Source organism: Camarhynchus parvulus, chromosome 2, assembly GCF_901933205.1.
Source record: "Camarhynchus parvulus chromosome 2, STF_HiC, whole genome shotgun sequence".
NCBI classification, from domain to species: Eukaryota; Metazoa; Chordata; class Aves; order Passeriformes; family Thraupidae; genus Camarhynchus; species Camarhynchus parvulus.
The window spans coordinates 7,445,867-7,466,322 of NC_044572.1; the positions used below are offsets into that span (position 1 = coordinate 7,445,867).

Here is a 20,456-nt window from a genome sequence, read left to right on the forward strand (position 1 = left end):
CAACTTCTCTCTCAGAAAAAAAAAAAGAAAGAGAACAACTGAGACTGAAATAGAAAACAAAGTAGATAATGAAAGCCCACAGAAATCACAGAGAGGCTCCACACTGAATTCCAGACAAGCATCCTGCATTTCATCATGGCCATGGCCCTCTCCTGTCCGCCGAGCCTGCAGCTCAAAGTCTCCTCCTGCCAGCAGCCTTGGCCAGGATCCCTCAATCACTGCTGCTCTGAGAAAGACATCTTGAAAATCCTTGGGTTTGGGATCAGCTGGGGAATATGCCTGCTGGAGGTGGTGGCACCCAAAAGACTGAAATTGTTCTCCCCTGGAAATGTGGCTGCAATCAGAGGAGCTGCAATGGCAACCCAGTGATCAGCATGAGCAGATGCCATCTTCTCCCCAGACTCCAGGCACAAAGAGTTTTTGTTCAAAGGGATGGGTCAAGTTTTTGCTTCCCTTCCATGCAGGATGGTCACTCAGTAGCCAGGTAAGTTGCCTGGACAGTCACTTCACTGACAGAGAGAGAGGGACCCCAAAGTTTTGAACCATTTTTTTTTTCTCATACCTTTCTGCAGAGTATCTCTCTTGGTTTCGAAAGACAGGTGTCTGCTAAGGAAGGCAGGAGCCTCCCCTGAAATGGAGAATGCAAACCATCCCCACCCCTCAGAATTGCCATGAATTTTAAATTAAGGGGCTCTAAGGCAAAAAAAAAATTATGGGAACAGGAAATAACAGTTCTTTAATAGGGAAGAAAAATAAAAGGATAAAATAAACAATGCAGTAAACTAAAACAACACTGACAGAGTCAGAACACAACCTGACACCCTGTGGGTCAGGGCATTGGTAGCAGTCCCATTGGAATTGTGGCTGCAGCCCTCCTGCAGTGTCAGGTGTGGTTCTGTTGGAGCAGGGATCCTGTAGAAAAGAGTATAGTCTTCCTCAGAGTGTAGTCTTCCAGTGGAAGAGGCAGCTGCAGTTCCTCTGGGAAATCCAGTGGGGAAGCTGTGCTGGTGTTCCAGAATCTCCAGATTATATCCAGGTAGGAATGCTTGGCTCCTCCCCCTGGGTGGAGCATCTCCCAATGGGATGCTGTAGTTCTTATCAGTCATGCAGTGACATTCAATAGCCTGTTATCAGCAGATGTCCACCAGGAGGGAGGAGTGATTGCGATCACTCAAAGAGAGAGATAAGGAAAACTGCCCACTTGACAAAAGACAGCTGCCATACAGATGGTAATAGAATCTTGCCTTACAACCTGGAACAGTATCCCAGTAATCTGCTCTCTGCATCCCTGTATTGAACAAAACTAATATTTTTGTTCATCTACTTGGAGACACTTGATCTGCCTAAGTCAACTGAGAGTCTCCAGAGGTTCCTCTCACCTCCCGATCATGAGCCTCAATAGCTGAATTTCCCGAAACCCCATTTATGTGTCTTCATAATTGAAGGATGGCATAATCCTTATTTTTTCTTCTAGAGATAGGACTTCTAGAGCTTTTTGTTTGTTGCTTTCCATGCATTTGTTGCAATGAACACCATTTTCCTTACTTAACTCTTTCCTCCTCATTAACCTTTAAATGACTGTATCTAAGTTAGACACAATAGGGTGCATTAGAAAGGTATTGAGAGAATACATTAATTTATGATTCCAGGTAAAAGAGAACTTCCCCAAAATAAAGTCCAAAGCAGGTTTAAACTCTGGTTCTTCTACCCCAAGGCTGGCAACCTGAACTAATACCTAGACGAATACCTAGAAAAATAATAACTTCCAAAGTTCCTTTTGATTCCATTAGGAAAAGTTTTACCTCCACATTAGGAAGCACTGTCTTTAACTGAGGGCAAAATGTTGATGTAAATTGTTGTTTGCATTCTATATACCTTGATTTGGAGCTAAAAAATGACAGAAATAATTAGATACTTGACTATTCTTCCTAAATATTTTAGACTTTCAGAGATAAACTCTTGGTCTCTACCATCTTACTAACAGTGGAAAAACAATAATTCTATGGTAATATTTTATATTATTGGATAGATGTCAGGTCCCTGTTTGCCCCAATATTTTATAAATGTGATAAAGTGAAGGCCCTAATCTAGAGAGTTCACACTTTCATATATTTAAATAATTAAAATTGAGTGATTGTCACAACAGATTAACTAAATCCTTGGCTTTGGAGAGCTCCAAAACACCATCCTAGCAATCGATTCACACCAATAAACAACAAGATTATTTGTAAGCATGATATGAAGCTCTTCAAAAGGAAAGAAACTTTGGTACCTGGCCTCAAAAAATGAAGAAATTAGCTTACAATTAGCTTAGACCTAAGAAGAGTAAACTGTTAAAATGCCTATACAGCAATATTTGGTCACCTAATGTACTAAAATTCCACTGAAATTCCACTACAAAGTAGAGAAAAAAATAATTTGCTGGTGTTGTAGGAACATAATCCAAGAGCAAGAAATGTTATCTTTGCCCTCAAGGTAGAGAACTCAAAGTGAATTGACAGGCTTATATCAACCTCTCATCATCAAGAAAAGGAGTAATGCAATTAAATGTAGTCTTATTTTGTTGAAATATTTTATGTCAGGCACAGGGTGTTCTGAGGTGATACAGATAATTAGCAGAGAAATTTAATCATCCATATCACAATGAAAGAAAAAAAAATTGGCTATTTAATCAAAAGATAGACCCACCTGATCTGAAATGAGAATGTTTCAGTATGTCTTCCAGGCTAGAAAGCCTAGTTAAAAATTAATGGAAGTTGGCAAGCATTAAATTATCTACCTAAAAGATCCTATACAGCTTCACAAATTAAATAGAAGTCCATTGATATTCACAAAATAAGTTATCTGCAGGACTAATGCATGGGAATAGTGAAATAACATATACCAAAGGCAGAATGCTTTCTGAGCAACGTGCCATCGCTGGGGCTGGTGCTAAACACAAGGTTCTTCTGTGGCTCCAGGTTTTCTGCTTGGTTTAAGTGGGAACTGTGCTGTTTTATACCAGTAGAACTTGACTCATGGTGGTGTTGAAGGTAAATTTATGGCTATATCCTGGCTGCAGCTGTGGCTTCAGTGGCAGGACTTGTGTTGATTTCAGTGGGATGAGCCTCCTTGGCTCTGAGTGCTTGGCATTTTCTTGGCAATATGTGAGATCCTTCTTGGTTCTGGGACTTGTGGTTTTGGTATCTTTCCAGCTTGGCTGGAATCACTGTCAGGAGTGAACGCTTGAGTGAAGGAGATTTTGATGCTTTTTTGCATTCTCAACATAATTGTGATTAAAAAATGTAGACTGTCAGAACTGCATTGAAATGAAATTAAACTTGTTTCAGAGGATAAAATCTGTTGCATAACAAACTTTCAAATGTTTACTACAAGTCTGTCTGTATTTTCATTTCAGTGGTAATGAGAAAACCTTAGCACATATGTTGCTTTCAGCATACTTTATTCTAGTTAGGCTTTTTTGTGGATTTATGGATTTGTTTTTAAAGCTCTGCTGAGTCTCCAGTAGTACTGGGAGAAGCTTGGTGGCACAGGATACTCTTAATTAACACAATGGGATCCATTTGCTGGGCACTGGAATTGGTGAAGTCCAGATGGAAATCCAAAGTACCTCTAAGGATGAGGATCCTTGCTAGAAGAGATTAATGAGGAGTTTATCATTCTACTGCAGGACTTGTAGTTTTGGTAGTATAAAAAAACTTTAGCTCTGATTAACCAGAAGTGGTACTTGCTTGAAAAACAGGTCCCATAATGCTTCTTATTAGCATTTTCCTGTTACTGTGAGTAATTCTAATGATGTTGCCCAGATTTTCCTAGCATCCCCATGCATTTAAATTTCATACACCCAGACATGATGCAGAAATCATATTCTGAATGCTTTTCCTCCTACTCTGAATCCCTTAGCAACTTCAATTTCATTCATGGAGAAGTAATTATTTGAACTCTGTGTATTTTTAGTTTTTATTAATGGAGTTTAAAAGCTGGAAATGTGAAAAAACAAGAAGCCTTAAGGCAGAATTATACTTCTAGGAGAAATCCTCCAGATTTTGCCCTCCTACAGCTGTCAACATCACTTCATGCTTGGGCTGTACTACAGAGTTTCTCTGCTGCTTGTCTTAGGTGGAAACCTTGTGCTCAGTGTGGACAGGGACTCATGTATGAAATACTTCTACCTAAGCAAGTGAAAATACAAGACATTCATTATTGTTGTGGATGAGCCTGAGACCTCCCCATCCAATCTGCTTTTGGGAGAGCACAGAAGGTTCTGCCTGGGCCAGGTGAGGTATCAGCACACCAAATAAAAGGCACTGCCCCATGTGAGCCTGTAAGCTCTTGGGTTTATCATGGGCCACATGAAAGCAAGCTGAGGATCTCTGTACTGACCCCACACTCTGTTTGCAGGGGATAATTCACTCAGGGCTAGTGGGGAGTTGACTGAGTTGCAGGTCATGTGTCTCAAGCCAAATCCCTGGTGAATCTAAAAAATTACTAAGTTTTCTAAGAACTAAATGTCAAAGCACATATGTGAGTTCAGTGTCTCAGTAGTGTCAGGAGACACCTGATGTGTTGAGCTCCCCACTGTTTCCCCTGGGATATTGGTACAGGAGGAATAAACTGTCCAATTATACCCTTGGGAAAATACACTCCTGTTGGTGTAACAGGAACATATCAGTCTTCTCTCAAAGACAACAGTGTTCAGCTGTTCCTCTGCAAACTCCCTGAACATGTGAAGTTTTAAAGTCCAACATTACACTGGAAGGGATAAGAAGAGAATGAACATGCTGTCAGAAAAATGAGGTGGAGAACAGGTTGGTAGTAACCCAACAAAATCTAAGAATTAAAAAAAAGAATCAAAATATAGATAATTCCAAAATTCAGAGGTTTCTATCATATTCACTTCTCCTTAAGGAAACAGAGGATGCTGTCTGAGATAATATAATCTCCTTTTTTTCAGACTCTTCCATTTATGTTAGCAAAGATGGCTTAAGCACCCTCATGCAGTAAGAGCTAGCAAATATTAACTTTTCAACAGCAGCTGCTCTGTCATTATTCTAATCTCTTGAAGAATTAGTGATCCTCAGAAGTAAATTTTAAGTTTATTTAACTGTGTATTTACTTTATCTTTCCATCCAGTTTCTTCTCTGGAAGACAAGCCAAGACTTCCTTAGAAGTCAAGACTAGAAGCTGTAAACACTTGGGCAAAGTTTTAGGATATTAGGAGTGAAGATTTTCCATAAGAGACATGTAGCTTGGCTTGAGCAATGAAATTCTCAAAACTGATCCACTTAGGAAGAAAATCTTATTCCTTGCTGTAATTCTCTGAGGGTTTTTTCAGTGCTGCATTACAAAATACTCTTATGGAATATGTTTACTATTACTAAAGATGTTTCTGACTTATTTAGGATTGCACAGTGTAGCACTCAGCCATTTCATTTGGGATTCCACCAATTCTCTTCCTCTTGAATATTATAATTTAATAACAAAGCAAGTACTAGAGATAATCTTTGCCTCAGCTGTTGTCTCCTTTTCTTGGCACTCATTAGACCACATCTGTGGTTCTGTTTTGAGGCCTTACTGCAAGACTGATATAAATTGGAGCAAATTCAGCAGAAAGCCCCCAGGATGGTCAGGGACTGGAACATTTAATCCTTGCAGAGGGGCTGAGGGAGGTAGTCTGGTTCAGCCTGGAGAAGAGATGGGTTTGGGGAGACCTGGCAGCATCTTTCCAATTTTTCAGGGAGGTTTTGAGAAGGTGGAACCAAGCTCTTAACAGCGAGGTGTGTCAGGAGGATGAGAAGTAACAGGCACAAGTTGAAACAAGAAGAGTTCAGACTGAATAAAGGAAAAATCTTTATCCTTATGAGAGCAGTCAGCCTTTGGAACAGGTTGCCTGGTGAGGCTGTGCAGTCCCAGCTCCCACAGGGTTTCAGGATATGGCAAAACTCTGAGCAACCTGGTCTGACCTCAGAGCTGACTCTGCTTCAGCAGGAGGTTGGGATGGAGACTTCCTGAGCTCCTCCCACTCTGAGTGATGTTTGATCTCAAGCCTTTGGGATAGGTTCCTCCTGAGCATTTCTACTGGAAGTCAACAGCTTTCATGGATGATTTACAGCAAGTGCAGATCAACCTCCCCGCCTGCTCAGCTCAGACTGTGGGCCCAGTGAAGGGAATTAGATGAGAATCACATGACAAAACAACGTGCTGGAGACCTGGTGGGATGCAGAGGATGGGGAGGACTCAGAGCAAAAGAGTAAAATGGCTTAGCCCAATCTTAGAGAACAGTCTTGAAATTAGGTTTGGACAGAAGCCTGGGCATAGGCTTGTGGCATCAAGCTGACAGGTAGAAGACAGGATCCTCACAAAAGGGTCTGACTGAGAAGAAAAAGCTATTTGTCATGTTTGAAAACACAAATACTTTTATTGGAGACAGTAAAAAGTAACCTTAAATTAAGGAGAGGAAGTGAAATCCTGATGCTCTTAAAACTGCCTCTTAGTACAACAGCTGTTGCATTTGTCTGTGGTCTTACATCCTTAAAAGATTTTTCTTTCAAAATATTGAAAAAATGAATGTCTGTGCTCTGCAGCCAGCTAATACTTTGTGAAATTAATTCTTTCCTTCTATTCAGAAGGACTGTTCCTAGGCTTGTTTGGAGAGTCAGGAGAGCCAGCATCAAATGCATTGAACGGGTTTTATTTGATAAAATAAATTCTCCCAGTCTCTTATCAATGTGGCTTTAAATAAAGCATTGTGAATAGGTTGTAAGCATTGTAGCCTGTGTTCCTTCTCAGATAAAGAAAGTCAGCCTCAGAGTACTGAAACCTACAAAGAATAGAATATCTATGAGGCTTTATTTTTTTTTCTAGATCTCATTCTGTGAGAGTTGTAAGAAAAGCACATTTTCTCAAAATGGCCTATAAAAATGTTGGTGGATGAAGATGCCATGTTGGTGTTGTCATAGTACCTGAGGTACAGAGGCGATCTCCAGATCATATTTAAAATGAAAACGTTCTGATTTCCCAGGGTTTTCCTCCTGTTATACACCTTAGATACAAATGGACAGATTGCAAAAAAAACCCCTTTTTGTACAGGGGTTTCACTTCAGACCTTGCTGTTAAGATGCAGCTGAGTCTGGGCCAAACCTTCCTACATTCATATCAAAAGTAAATGTACTGGCAAAGGAGGTGCACTGAGACTAAACCGAGGAATGCAAAAGTAATGAATTTTCACATTTTCCCTCTGAGAAAAAGCCTGATATGTTGAAGGAATTTTTTTCATGTTTTATTGAGGTTTCCTGGGCTAGATCTCTGGTCTTAAATACGGAGGCTTTTTAGCTACTTAAATCATACTACTTTATTGGGTCCCAGGGTGATTGTCTGTCCTTCCACATCATTCAAAGGAAGCAAAAAAATGTGTTCCCTACAAAAATACAGAAGAAATAGCAGATCATCTTTCTGCATTCACCATGTCACTTCCTAATCATAAAAAACTTGATTCCTTGTTCAGTTAGAGTATTTGTTGCAGCTCCAGTGAATTTCCATTAAAGTGACATGGAGAATATCCATCAAGAAGAAAAGCTCAAAAGGTGTCTGAATGGTGGATGATAAGGAGTCCAGTCAGATTAATGCACTTGAGGGAGTTATGTGGTGGTATCACTTGTAGCTGCCTTAAAAGTCCCAAATCTGAAGGAAAATGTCATTGACTGTTTGAACAGAATCATCTGGCCACAGCCTGAGGTAGAAATCTGCAGCACAGCTTAGCCTCACACTTCTAGATGTGAGACCAAGTCTTGGCTGTTCCATCAGCCAAGCAAAAGTGGTTTAGGAGTGAAAATTACCAGCCAAGGTCGTGATCAGTATTACCAGAACTCTCTGGGAACACGAGGGATGCAGTTTTGGAATCATAGAAAGCAACAGACAAGTCATTTGTTAAAGAGATATTTTAATCTGTAACTAAAAGGAGGATTACTCTCTCTGGGGTGCTGTGATCCTTGAGGCTGGAAGAGGCCTCAGGAAGTCTCCAACCCAACCTCCTGCTCAGAACAAGGTGACCTCTCACATCAGACCAGGCTGATCAGGGCTTTACCCACTTAGCTTTGGAAACTTCCAAGGGTGGACTCTGGTCATAAAACGTATCAGAGTTTTCACTATGTCTTTTGTCAAAGCGTCAAATTAGTCAGAAAATAAGAATTAAAAGCTGTAAAGAAGAATTCTCTCTCGTAAGGTGTTTGGCATTTTTCCACAGCATCGTCAGTGTTATTTTGCACAACACCTAAAAAGATTTTTGTTTCCTGCTTCTGGAAATCTCTGGATTATAGGGTCAGCCTTCAATGGCAGAAGTGGAAACACAGTAATGTAAAAATTCCAGCCAAATGGACCCTGGTTGATGTTTAATAAAAGAAAAAGCCCTAGATATTGTCAGTGGTAAACTAAACATTTTGCCAGTAATCTCAACTTTAAACAAAGCTGTTTTAATCAAGATAATTGCTACTTTTATGCCAATAGTGCATAAATTAAATATGAAATGAAAATAAGAGATAAACACTGCAACTGCATTATGACAAATCTGAGGTAAAAATATGCAAAACCCCACTACTGCCAGAGTTCAATGTATAGTAAGTGTTTCTATTGGTGTATGAAGGCAAATGGGACTATTAACAGTCAAGCACAGATATATTTTGCATTTCTTTGTAATTGAAACACCTAAGGGTAGAAACTGAGATGGAAGAGGATCTGCCTGATAAAACACCAAAATTAAAGAAATCAAGACCAGAGTTTGAGGAACATAATGAAGAATCAAAGACAAGGGAGAGAGTAGTCAAAATCTTCAAGTGAGGGGTGGCATTTTTGTAAAGCAAAAGCTCTCACAGGTAACACTCAAAGGTATCAGCATCACCTGCCATTGGCACTTGCCACAAGTGTCCTGGAGTCTCAATGCTCCCATTGCCACCATTTCTGAGATACCTGCTTAGTGTCTTGGGTGACATTTTGTATTTAAATATCTTTCAACAGCTGGGTGGCTTGAAGAAAACTAGAGTGTGAACAACACTATGAGATTGCACAGGTTGTGTCCTATTTCTAGTGAACACCCATTGCCTAAGAAGATGCTGCAAACTGTGAAGGAGCAGAATTCAAAGTGCTACCGATGGGCATAAAATAAGGATGCATGGACATGTCTGCAGTTCCCGCACTGGAAAAAAAAGAGAAAGAGAAAGAGAGAAAGAGAGAAAGAAAGAAAAAGAAAGAGAGAAAGAAAGAAAGAAAGAGAGAAAGAAAGAGAGAAAAGAAAAAGAAAAGAAAGAGAGAAAGAAAGAGAGAAAGAGAGAGAGAAAGAGAGAAAGAGAGAAAGAGAGAAAGAGAGAAAGAGAGAAAGAGAGAAAGAGAGAAAGAGAGAAAGAAAGAAAGAAAGAAAGAAAGAAAGAAAGAAAGAAAGAAAGAAAGAAAGAAAAGAAAGAAAGAAAAAAGAAAGAGAAAAGAAAGAAAGAAAGAAAGAAAGAAAGAAAGAAAGAAAGAAAGAAAGAAAGAAAGAAAGAAAGAAAGAAAGAAAGAAAGAAAGAAAGAAAGAAAGAAAGAAAGAAAGAAAGAAAGAAAGAAAGAAAGAAAGAAAGAAAGAAAGAAAGAAAGAAAGAAAGAAAGAAAGAAAGAAAGAAAGAAAGAAAGAAAGAAAAGAAAGAACTTTTGGTTTAGCCATTGGCCTGGTTAAACCTTGGATGATAAGAAGAGTTCCTGCTTTTTCTTCTTGGTTTCCCTTCTCAGATATTAAGCAAATCAATTCTCAGTTTCTTCTCTCCTTATGAGTGAGCAACACACAAATCATCCCTGTTCCTGTGAAATCAATGGGCACCTAATTCTCCTGAAATGTAATTGCTTCTGGTGCTTCAGGGAGAGACAAGAGACACCACACTCCACAAGCATTATTTTTCTGTGTGCAAGCTGAGGTGTGAACCTCTGGGATGTGTGGCAAGGCTCTGTCCCTGGAAAGCTGCACCAAGGCGAGCAGGGACCACGTTCTCACAAGGGCAGCAGGATCACAGCAGGATCACAGCAGGATCACAGCAGGATCACAGTCTTCCAGCGGCTGCTCCAGCCACCTGTGGGGCAGCGGGACTGCAGTGACAGCCAAGGGAAACCTCTCACAAGTGTGGGCACCGCCGGAAAGGCACAGAGGCCACGGCCGGGTCCATCTGCAGCCCGGCGCGGGCAATGCCCTTGGCTTTGCATTTCCCGTGCGAGAACCGAGCTCCGGCATCCCCCTGCCCGCTCCTGCGGCGTGCGGAGGGTTCGCCTCGGATCCCAAACCCTGGCGCTGGGGACAAGTGCCTGGCAGCTCCCCATGCCCCGAGAGCGCCCCGCGCTGTGTCCTGCGGGGTGGCAGCCGAGGGTCCGGGGGGCTGCGGGGCCGGGATGCGGGCGGGCCGGGGCGCAGCCATGGAAACGCGCCGAGCATCCCCCGCTCCCCGCGGCAGCGCCGTGCTATTCCCCACCCTCCCTGCACCAGCCGTGGCCTGGCCGGGGCCGCGGCGGCTCAGCCGGTGAACAGTTAACGCCGGAGAGGCGGCTCCTCTCCCCACACCCTCCCCGGTTCCTGTTGTAAAAAGCGTGTGTAACCCCCCCGGGAGAGCGGCGAGCCGGGCACGGCCAGCGGAGGGGGCGACCGCCCCTCCGCCTACTCCAGCTCCCCTCTTTTTTATTTATTGCCTCCAAACCCTCCCTTTTTCTGCAACTGCTCTGCGGGGTGGGCTCGGCTCGGCGGGACCGCCCGGGCCCGGGGCGGCGGCCGGGCATGGCCGGGGCGGGGGGCGTGTGTGCGGCTCCCTCCTGCCCACCCCGCCCCGCCGGCTCCCGCAGGGCAAAGCCTGGATCCGGGTGGTGACAGAGCTGGGTGCCCCCGTTGCTCCCTGCCTCGCCTCTCCTCTGACAGGGGTGCTTTATTTTTATTGCCTTTTTATTTTTTTTTCCCCTCGCCTTTCGGTCAAAAGGAAAAATATATATTGAAAAGGGTGGGGAAGGAAAAGATAGCAAGCAGGCACCCTCCCCCCTCCGCTGCTCGTAGTCCCCTCCACTCCACACCAAAAAGAGCCATCGCAAGTGCACGCCAGTTCTTCACCAAAGTGATCCAGCCGCTGGATTAAGTAACTCTGGGGGAACAGCACACGCACGCACGCACACACACGGCAACAATGAAGGAAAAGGCAATGTTTCAAACGGCTAAAATGCAAGGAAATATGCTGGTAAGTGGCTGCTGCTGGCGCCGCCGGTGACTGCGAGTGAGTGTCGGGGCTCCCCGCTCGGCTCGGCGCTGCCGGAGCCGCGGTCGGTGCGGAGCCCCCGCTGCTGGGGCTGGGCTGCCCGGGGACGCACGAGAGGGGGCTTTGCTTGCTGTCCCTGCCCCGCGTGGTGTCTGTCCCCCCGCTGAAGGGGTCGCGGGGGATTTGGGGCTGCTGGGGTGTCCCCCTTTGCAGGGGGAGTGGGGCGCAGCGGGGCTCGCTGGGGCTCCGCGCCCCGGCACGGCCAACTTCGCCAAGTTGATGACCACGGTGTGTGTGCGTGAGCGGGGGGCTGTGCGGGCTGCCTCGCCTTTCCCCCCGGTATTACTACTAGAAACATTTGTCTTCATGCCATTAAAAAAAAAAAAAAAAGGAAAAAAAAAAAAAAACCTACTCAGGAGCCTTTTCAATAATCCCCCTCCTCCCTTAAGGAAAAAATAAAAGCATCCAGCTGCTCTGCCGGAAGAAGTGCTGGTTGCCATCTTGTGCTGATGGAAATATATTGGTGTGTTTTGCCTGCTGGCTTGACCCGCTGGGGGCGGCGGGGCCGGGGGTGCGCGGGGCCCCGCATGCGGCGGCTCCGCAGCCGGGAGGAGCTCGCTGCGGTGGGGCGGGGGAGCACCGCAGGCTGGGAGAGGCTTCAGGGGGCTTCGCCTTCAAACCAACTCATTTCATATAACCTGAAGCTCGTGAAGGGTACCTGTTGGTCTCCTGTCCCCTGTCTGCTCAGGCAGAGCACTCCTGTCTGTGTTTTGCCTCCCCTGTGAGGGGAAATGCTAATATTTAATACAAAGGTGGTATCTGTTTCTCTCATGCCTTCTGTTGATGTGTTCAAGAAGCAGCCAAAGTATTCACCATCCTTTAATCAAGTTCTGTAGTAAAATGCTTTGCTGGCTTTTTAAGGAAGTGCCTCCTTTTTCCAACTCCAATAATATTGCTTTTTCCAGCAGTAGTGTTTAAGAGGAAGGTGCAATGCTATGTGACCTGTGAATTCAAGTAAGGGAACTGACCAAGAACTTCTACAAACATTATTTTTTTTCCAAGAGAATTGCACAGCCTGTGTGATTGCAGTGTGTTCCTTTTATTGTGCTTTTTAACAGCCTGGGAAATATCTAGCTCTGGAACTTTTTCAAGGTGGAAAAATTTAGATTATTATCTGCTTAAGCTACTCATCCTAGTGGTCATTACAGCCTTTGGTTAGAATGTTCTCTATGAGTAAGAAAAAATAATCAACAAGCTGAGATGACATTGTTTGAGTCAAGTACAGGGTGAGCCTAATTCACATACACACAACGTGTAAAATCACAGAATTAATAAAAACATCTTGCCCATTTTCCTTGCTGGTCTCTGAAGTCAGGGAATGAGGAGCAGGCAGGGATTCCCCCACTGCCACTCAGCACAGGGCTGGTGCTTCTGCTGGGATTTCTGCCTGGTGCTTCAGAGCGTGGCAAAATGGATCCACACATCCACAGCTCTGCAGGATGAGCAAAGGCTGGGAGATGGATCTGCACTCAGGGCTGGGTAGCAGGGGCTGCCCACAACTCCAGCCTTCAGCCACAGACAACAGTTTTTGCCTCTGACTCAGACAGGATCAGGATCTGGCCCCTCAGGGTGCTAAATCACAGTTACATCTGTCACTTGGGGCAGCCTCCCTGGACTTGAATGCAAGGTTTTTCTTTGGAGACCTCATTTTTGAGATGCTGGGCATCAAATTTAAAGACAGGCAAACTGCTACATTTGATTTGGGGGGAGGAGACAGGTGGTTTATTCAGATAATGTCTGTTTTTATGGGCTACCAACCAAACACACACCTGGTTTCTGTGTTACTCTGTGGTTGCAGCTGGATCTGTAGTTTATTTAAGCAAGAATGAAGTTTAGGCGAATATTTGAGGTCTAAGATACTTGAATAGATTTTATATTTCTGCAAGATAGTCTTTAGCAGACCTCATTCTGAAAACTGAGGTATGCCTTGGATGGAAGTTCCAACAAGTTAAGCCTAGTATGTTCTTATTTTCCTTAAGCTGTTTGTTTAAAAAATAGTATTTTTTCTTTTATATCACTTTTTTTACAATTAAAATGATAGTCCTGAACTACACATGTCAAATCCTATGCTGTGGATGTCCTCCCTCACATATCTGGCAGTGATTGAGGATACAGGGTTAGGGTGTGTGGAATCCCAGAAGGTGCATTACAGTGTGCCCTGCAGTAAGTGCCTCAGCAGAATTCAAAGTCATTGAAAATTCAAAGCCCACCATGACTTTTTTTTGTTTGTTTGTTTGTTTTCTGGCACTTTTGCTGTTGCTTAGAATCCTGACAAGCTTCTAACTATGTATTGATTTCTCTTCTCTTTAAAAATCTTTGTTAAATTGAGCTATTTCATTCCTAAAATGATGTGACAGCAGGTGATAATACTGACACACTGGTCCCTGGCCATGCAGTGGACCCTTTTTAAGTGTGGTAATAGCTCATGGAGTCACTACACCTGTGATTTCTTTATTACCTAATTAGACCAGCAAAAAATGAAGCCATTCTTGTGACACTGAGATATATGTTTTTATCCCTGTGGCAGTATTTTACCAGGGCTTTGTTTGGTTTTTTGGGTTTTTTTGTGTTTTTTTTTTTAAACAACAGCATTTACCTGGAAAGGTGCCTATTTTTATTTTGCTGCTGTGTTTCCCATTCATCATTTGAGCCAGGGGAATGCAACTTACAGAAATAGCTCAGGCTCTTACAATGGAATTTCTCTTAATTCTACATAAAAGCTGTAGGGAGTGATTAATACACAGTGGTTTCTCCTAGTAAGAACTGACATACCCTTGAGTTTTCCACAGTGTATTTGAAGTTAATGTGCAACAATATGGTATGGAGATAAATGTTTATCACTTTTGGAAGTAAATTTAATGCACTTGCATTTTATCCTAACTTTAGGTATGGCTATATAAATTATTTCATTAAAATATTCCAGACTTCTTCCTTACACGTCCAGTTGTCAGGTCAAGCACAATAATGCCAACTGCATGTTTTATTCTACACTTCCCTGTGCTTCCCCAGGGTCTGATCTATCATGTACACAGGCTGTTTGTTTGGTTTTATTTGATTGATTTGCAAAGAAATGTATCCAAAAGAGCTGTTTGGAAGAGGGCCTCTTCTGTAGTGCCAGATTCTTCTCTTACATGCACCCATGAAAATCCCAATTTGTTAGAGGTACAGTTGCAACAAGGGTAAAAAGGAGCTACCACCTTTGCTTGTAGACAATTAGGTGAGTGAGAAAAATGGGTTTGGAGGGGTACAGAGGGGTCATGAAGGCAAATTAATGCGCTGTGTGTGAGCAGGCTGTTACTTTGGCACACTCAGTGGTCAGTGGAAGCAGTGAGCACCCTGCTTTATCTATGTGTGTTATGAGGATATGGCTGTGAAACTCATGTTCTGAATTTCAGTCTAACCTGCAGTTGCTCAATTGTTTGGAAACTGCCACGAGGAGCCATGGTGGATGGGTCATGTTTCTGCTTTACTCTGATGGAAAAATCTATGAATAGGGCAAAAGAGACAGTTTGGGTTCAATGAGAGGAGTTGAAGGAGAGTCTGGAGATTTAGATTTTCAGTTTGACCATTTAAATTCCAGCTCTGATAGCTGCAGTTTTAATGTACATATAAAAAACCTAAATAAAATAAGCCCGGTGGCAGATGTTATCTCCTCAGAAGTCTGCTAGCTCCTCTGAGGCATCAGAGACCACAAGGGTACAATTGGCATGAAGACTAAGCTACTCTGTCATCCCAGGAGTGCTCCTGCTCTTCCTTGAGAAACACGACTCTGGTGCCTCTCAGGAGCAATAAATTCTTACTAAAATAAATAAGACTTTGGTGTTCCACTGTGATTTCCCTTATTTGCCACAATTTACCTACAGGTGTGTTTCTTGCAGTGTTCAATCACATGGCCCTGAAAGAGGGTGAAATTCTTCTCAGCCAAAAATGCAGTTTTCCTAACAAGGGCTAAAGAAGCCATGTAAAGATTAATTTTTTGTGAAACTCTCACGCTGAAGTGGTGGAGTTTGTGATCCAGTGCAGTTCCCTGCTATTTTAGCCTTTCCCTATGTCTTATATTCAGCTTGACTGAGAAGCCAGATGCAATTCAGGTTTTGTGTACTATTCCTTAGTCGTCTGCTACCTCAGCTGAAACACAGGGAGCTCCGGAGCTGAAGGCAAGGGAGCTGTGGTAGCAGTTCCCAGGTGAGCTATCATGAGTTCAGCTGAAGTTTAAAGCCAGGCAGGAATTCAATTGCTGATACTACAGCAAGAATTGCAGCAAAAAAAAAAAAAATCTTTGGGACTGCAGCTGCTTAGTGAAAGGCAAGTTATGTTTTGAGGACTGTGACATTCTGGTATAATTTCTGGGTCAGGCACAAAGGGAAACAAGGGTTTCCTTTTGTTATGTGCAGCAGGTGTACAAAGCATGGGAGGTGCTGGAATTGCTGCATTGTGGGGAAGCTGTAAGATATGCTGAAACTGTTCTAATATCAGGCTGCTAGTTGGTGGAAATCAGGAGTCTTTTTATATTAAAGGTGGGACAGCAGAGAGCTCCACAAGATTTGTAGGATCCTAATATTGTCCATATAATGTAGTGTCCTTTTAGATATATCCTTATTTAGGGGATAGAGAAGTTCAAAGCCTGGAATTGTTAGGGATCTACTAAAGTTGCAGGACCTATGAGAAATACAAGGTGCCAGGCTGTCTCAGAATAACTTTGGGAGCTGTGGGAAGCATTACCCTTTGCTGGCTCTTTATTTAGCACTGTGAGATTGAAGGAGGGCATGTGGTCTAACTCTAATTTTCACTGTTAGAAGGGTTCAAAATCTTGAATCTGATGGTGCTCCTCACCCCTGCATCTTTTTCTTCAGTGTTCCTCAGCAGCTTCTCTGGTTTCTCTTATGCAAGGAAAAAAGTGCACTTTGTGTTAATTTCTCCCTTCCTCCTCTGAGTTGTCTGACTTTTCACAGGATAGTCTATCTCCTCCCTCTCTTTCTGAATCTTTTCACTGTTTTCCCAAATAGTAAAGGAGGAGAAGTTGGAGGGTCTGTTATGATTTTAGTGAATGACAGCTGAGTAGGTGGCTGTAGAGCCCTGAGCAGCAACAGAGGCACGGAGCTGTCTGTGCAGCTGGGAAGGCAGCATTCGTATTTGAGAGGTTACATTTATTCATTAATGAAGTCTGGATTTGCTTGTTAAGATAAATACCTAAAATGTAAGTTTTGTAGATGTTGATGGCCTGAGGCTTTATTTGATGAGGAGAGCTTCTCTTTCCGCACTGTGGGATGAGTCTTTCAACTGCCAGCAGATACTACACAGCACGTTTCAAGTGTCACTCTTGCATATCTCAGAGGTCTCATTGCTTGGCAGAGCTTTGCACTCAGTATTGGCATCACTGATTATATAAAGGGGAAGGCAGTGGAGCATCATGCCCCAAGAACACCTCTGGTTTGTACACAACCCTTAGTGCCAACAGGGTGTTTAATGCAGCTGACAAAGACAAAACAAGATTCAAAGCTGGAAGTTGGAGTTAAGAGCATTCCAAACCAGAAGATAAAGTGCCTGGTTTTTACAGTGAAGGTGATGAACTGCTGGAACGGTCTCCATGGGAGTGTGGTAATTCTTCATTAGAACAAAATGGGCATAGGCTTCCTCTGACTAAACACTGGCTTCTACAGTATAGACATTTATATCTAAGTTAGTCAGCTTGAGCTCTCTCTACAAATTAGTCAGTGGAGTCTGGGCCATGATTCATCCCATCTTCATGTAGATTGTGAAATGGGCCAGAGTACCTGCACTCTGAAATGCCAAGTTCTCTCCATTGACTCAAGGAATTATGGGGTACAAGCTGAACCATAAACATCTACCCTGCAGATATCTAAGTGATGAGTCTGTCTGTTGCTTAAACATAGTCATAGATAATCCAGAGCATGCTCAGTGAAACTAAGAACCCTTTCCAGCCTCCTCTGTTGCATCAGGCAAAAACTACTCTGCACGTCTGCCCAGGGTTTGTCAACCACATCTGCAGTAGCACGTGAAGATGGATGAGCTTTGCTCATTTGGAGCTTTGCTCTTCTGCAAGCTTGTGCAGAAGCAGATCCAGTCTCCCAGCAGCACAGCCCAGCTGCAGCAGGAGAGGAGCTCCATCTCAGAAGGATACCATCCTCTAGCAGAAATCTCTTGGTCTGTAGCTTGTATAAACTGAGCTGTCCTAGAACATTATAATACACCTTTGGCTTTAAAATTATATAATCCAAATGGTTTAATGCCATCACAAGTGCAATATGAGGATTTATTCTTCTAGGTCTGTGTTTGCATGTGTGCTGTCTGTACAGTATTGTACTACACAGTGACTCACGTGAGATTAACAAGCAAAGCCCATTTATTAAATTGTTTTATGTACTCTAAATCTCATGTAATCCACTAATGCATAATGCTGTCACTTAGTAAGGTTGGCATTCCTTCCCAATGGAGCATTGCATTTAGCAAGTTCCCCTAGTACTCAGTCCTTTCGAAAAGGCTGCAGTTGAAAATGCAATTTTAAAAATAAATCTAAACGATTAGAGCCTGAATGCTCACAATACACAGAGAACTGGGATCCAGCTGTAGCATGCATTCACCTGTAGATTGCATAGATTTTCTATCCTCTTAAGGAGACTGTACAAACAGAGCTTGCATTGTAGCATGCAAAGTTTGCTTTTGTAGTGTCCTCTTGCCCTTGGAGCAGGTGATCAAGATTATGCCTAAACTCTGTTTTTGCAAAAACTGGCTTTGTGCATCTGTGGAGATATAGGTGAGGTCTTGGGAATTCCTGGAACACCTGTGTTGTAATGCTTATGCTGTGCTCTGGGAAGAAATGTGTGCCTTGCTGGTGGTTTCTGAGCACAACATTTTCCCCGTGGCTTCAGTATGCCCAGCAATATCCTCTTCATCACTACAGAGGTGAAGAGTGGGAGCAGAAGCAGTGGAATTGCCTGTCATATCTTGATCAGAGGGATAATTATTATCTGTGGATCTGGATTTGAGTCCAACCCTCAGTTGTAAATAGGTGGTTCTCAAGTTGCCAACTTGCAAGGCACAGTAGAAGAGCTGCAAAATCTCTGCATCTCTAGCAACTGTTTCAGGATTTTGCTTGTGAGAAGGCCTTTTTCATAGTGTGTTTCTGTTTCTATGAAATATTCCCACCATCTCATCCCCAATTACTATGGAATGATGATTTAAGGGGTTATACTGAGATGCACACAAATGTCCAGTCAAAGCAAGTATGAGGAAAAAAAAATAAGACAGTGGGATGAGCTGCAGTGGTGAACATTGCAAGCCCAGGTCAAGCACTGGATGGCAAACAGACTGGTCAATGCTGGGGAAAATCCCTCTCAAATCACAGGGAATACTGGCCAGGAGATTTTGTCAACTCAGGCATGTGTAGACAGACTTGGCATGAATTCCAGTCACATATTGCATAGCCTCATTCTGTAGTCATTATTCAGCACTTACTCAAGCAAAACTTTTGCCAAACTTAATGGGTTTACTGCTCCTGCTGAAATGAGAAAGACTTTTCTCTGAGGCTCAGGTGCTTTCAGAGCTGAGTCTCAACACATAACACAGCCATGTCCTGTGTCACCAGGGATTTTCAGTAATTTTTAAAAGGTAATAACAGTTAACAATAAAAAAATAAAATGGGTGAACTGCATGGTAAGAAAGCAAGCAGAAGAAAGCAAGCAGAGTGAGATGGTTAAGACAGGCACTCTGTATATTTTACTTCATCTCATTTTGTAAGTTGTCCACCATGGAAGGCTCCATGAGCTGCTCCATCAGCTGCTCCCCTGAGCATGCTGCATGCCTGCACTTCTGCTTATGTTTGTTTTAGTGATGATGTTAAACTAGAAAACATGCTGAAAATGAAACATTTTAATTTGTTTATCATTTGGGACTGACTTTATTAAAAACGTGGAGAAAAATTGAAAATATAGCTTGGCATATTTTCTGTAAATACTGAGTAGTTTCCTCCAGCCTATGATATAACCAAAGTAACCTAGAAATAAGGTTGTATTGCTTTTTTTCTAGTGCCTAATTATAAGGATATAAAAAATATGCTTGTAATAATTCCTTCTCATCTGGCTGTGAGGGGGCTGAAAGTACCACTTAGGAAGATCTAGTCTGTAAAGCAAGTGATTGTAATGCAGGAGTATGACTATTCATGAGCTCTGAGTTATTGACTCTGTTAAAAACTGGATCTGTGGTCTACATGAAGGATGTATAAAATGCTGTGTGTATCAGAAATTAATTGTAGTTCATATCAGTATGACTGAGCCTTTCCTGATCTCACTATTTAAAGTTTTTCTCAGGGAAGAGAAGTTCATGTTATATTCTATGTTGATTTTGAGTTATTCTCTGTGCGTTGTATTCCATGTACATCTACATTTTAAATGCATCAAAAGCATCATTAAGGATGGTTCATTTTGGTTGGATTTGGCCATTAGGAATCAAAATCTATAAAAGGGTTCTAGAAAGTTTAAAATTAAAGTTTACTCCTCTCTGTTCTAGTATCTTGGGTTTTATAGATACGCCTTGATTTGTTTTTTGCGGTTTTTTGCGTTTTTTTTATAAGAGAGTATTCTCACTATTTTTCTACTCAATTTTTAACAGAATTGCAGTCTTGGTAGGGGAAGGAGACCGTTGGTAATATCTAAGAGTAGCAAATAAATCACATGCAACAGCAATTAAAGCAAAACTCGCGTCCTCCAGAGGCATGCTCCTTGTTATGTTCCCTGTTCAGAACGCACTTAAGCACCTGTTTAACATTAATGGTAAGCATATGCTTAAATGTTTCTGCTGACTTGGGAGTTATGAGAAGCCTGCCTTGCACACACAATAGTTGAACAGCCCATTTTCCATCTGTGTGCTAGCCCAGAGCGTGGTGCTAGCTGAGCATTTTCCAGGTTAATTAGATTGGCATAACAAGATCCCTGGTGGACTCTGTGCAGTCATCAGCTCTTCTGTGCTCTCTGGCTATTGGGAGCTCTGCTTTGAGTTGTGCATCTTGTGCTGGTAACTGAAACAGAATATTGCACTCTATTTCACCAGTGTGCTCAAATGGAAACAGAATTGAATGGATTGCAAGTACACCATAAATACAAATTTGGCTCTATATTGCTAGCATGAATATGG

At 42.6% G+C, this 20,456-nt stretch overlaps 1 protein-coding gene across 2 annotated transcripts in view; it reads left to right on the forward strand.

Annotated features, from left to right (window-relative positions):
• Positions 1-20,456, forward strand: part of DPP6 (dipeptidyl peptidase like 6) — a 562,376-nt gene that overhangs the window by 52,162 nt on the left and 489,758 nt on the right. Inside the window, exon 1 of one of the 2 annotated variants that reach the window (XM_030965378.1) lies at positions 10,975-11,228. The exons of the other annotated variant lie outside the window; for it this stretch is intronic. Coding sequence (XP_030821238.1) covers positions 11,178-11,228 — 51 coding nt within the window. The 5' untranslated portion in view covers positions 10,975-11,177. Of the gene's footprint in view, positions 1-10,974; positions 11,229-20,456 lie in introns of those variants that run through there. 2 annotated transcript variants of the gene reach the window in all.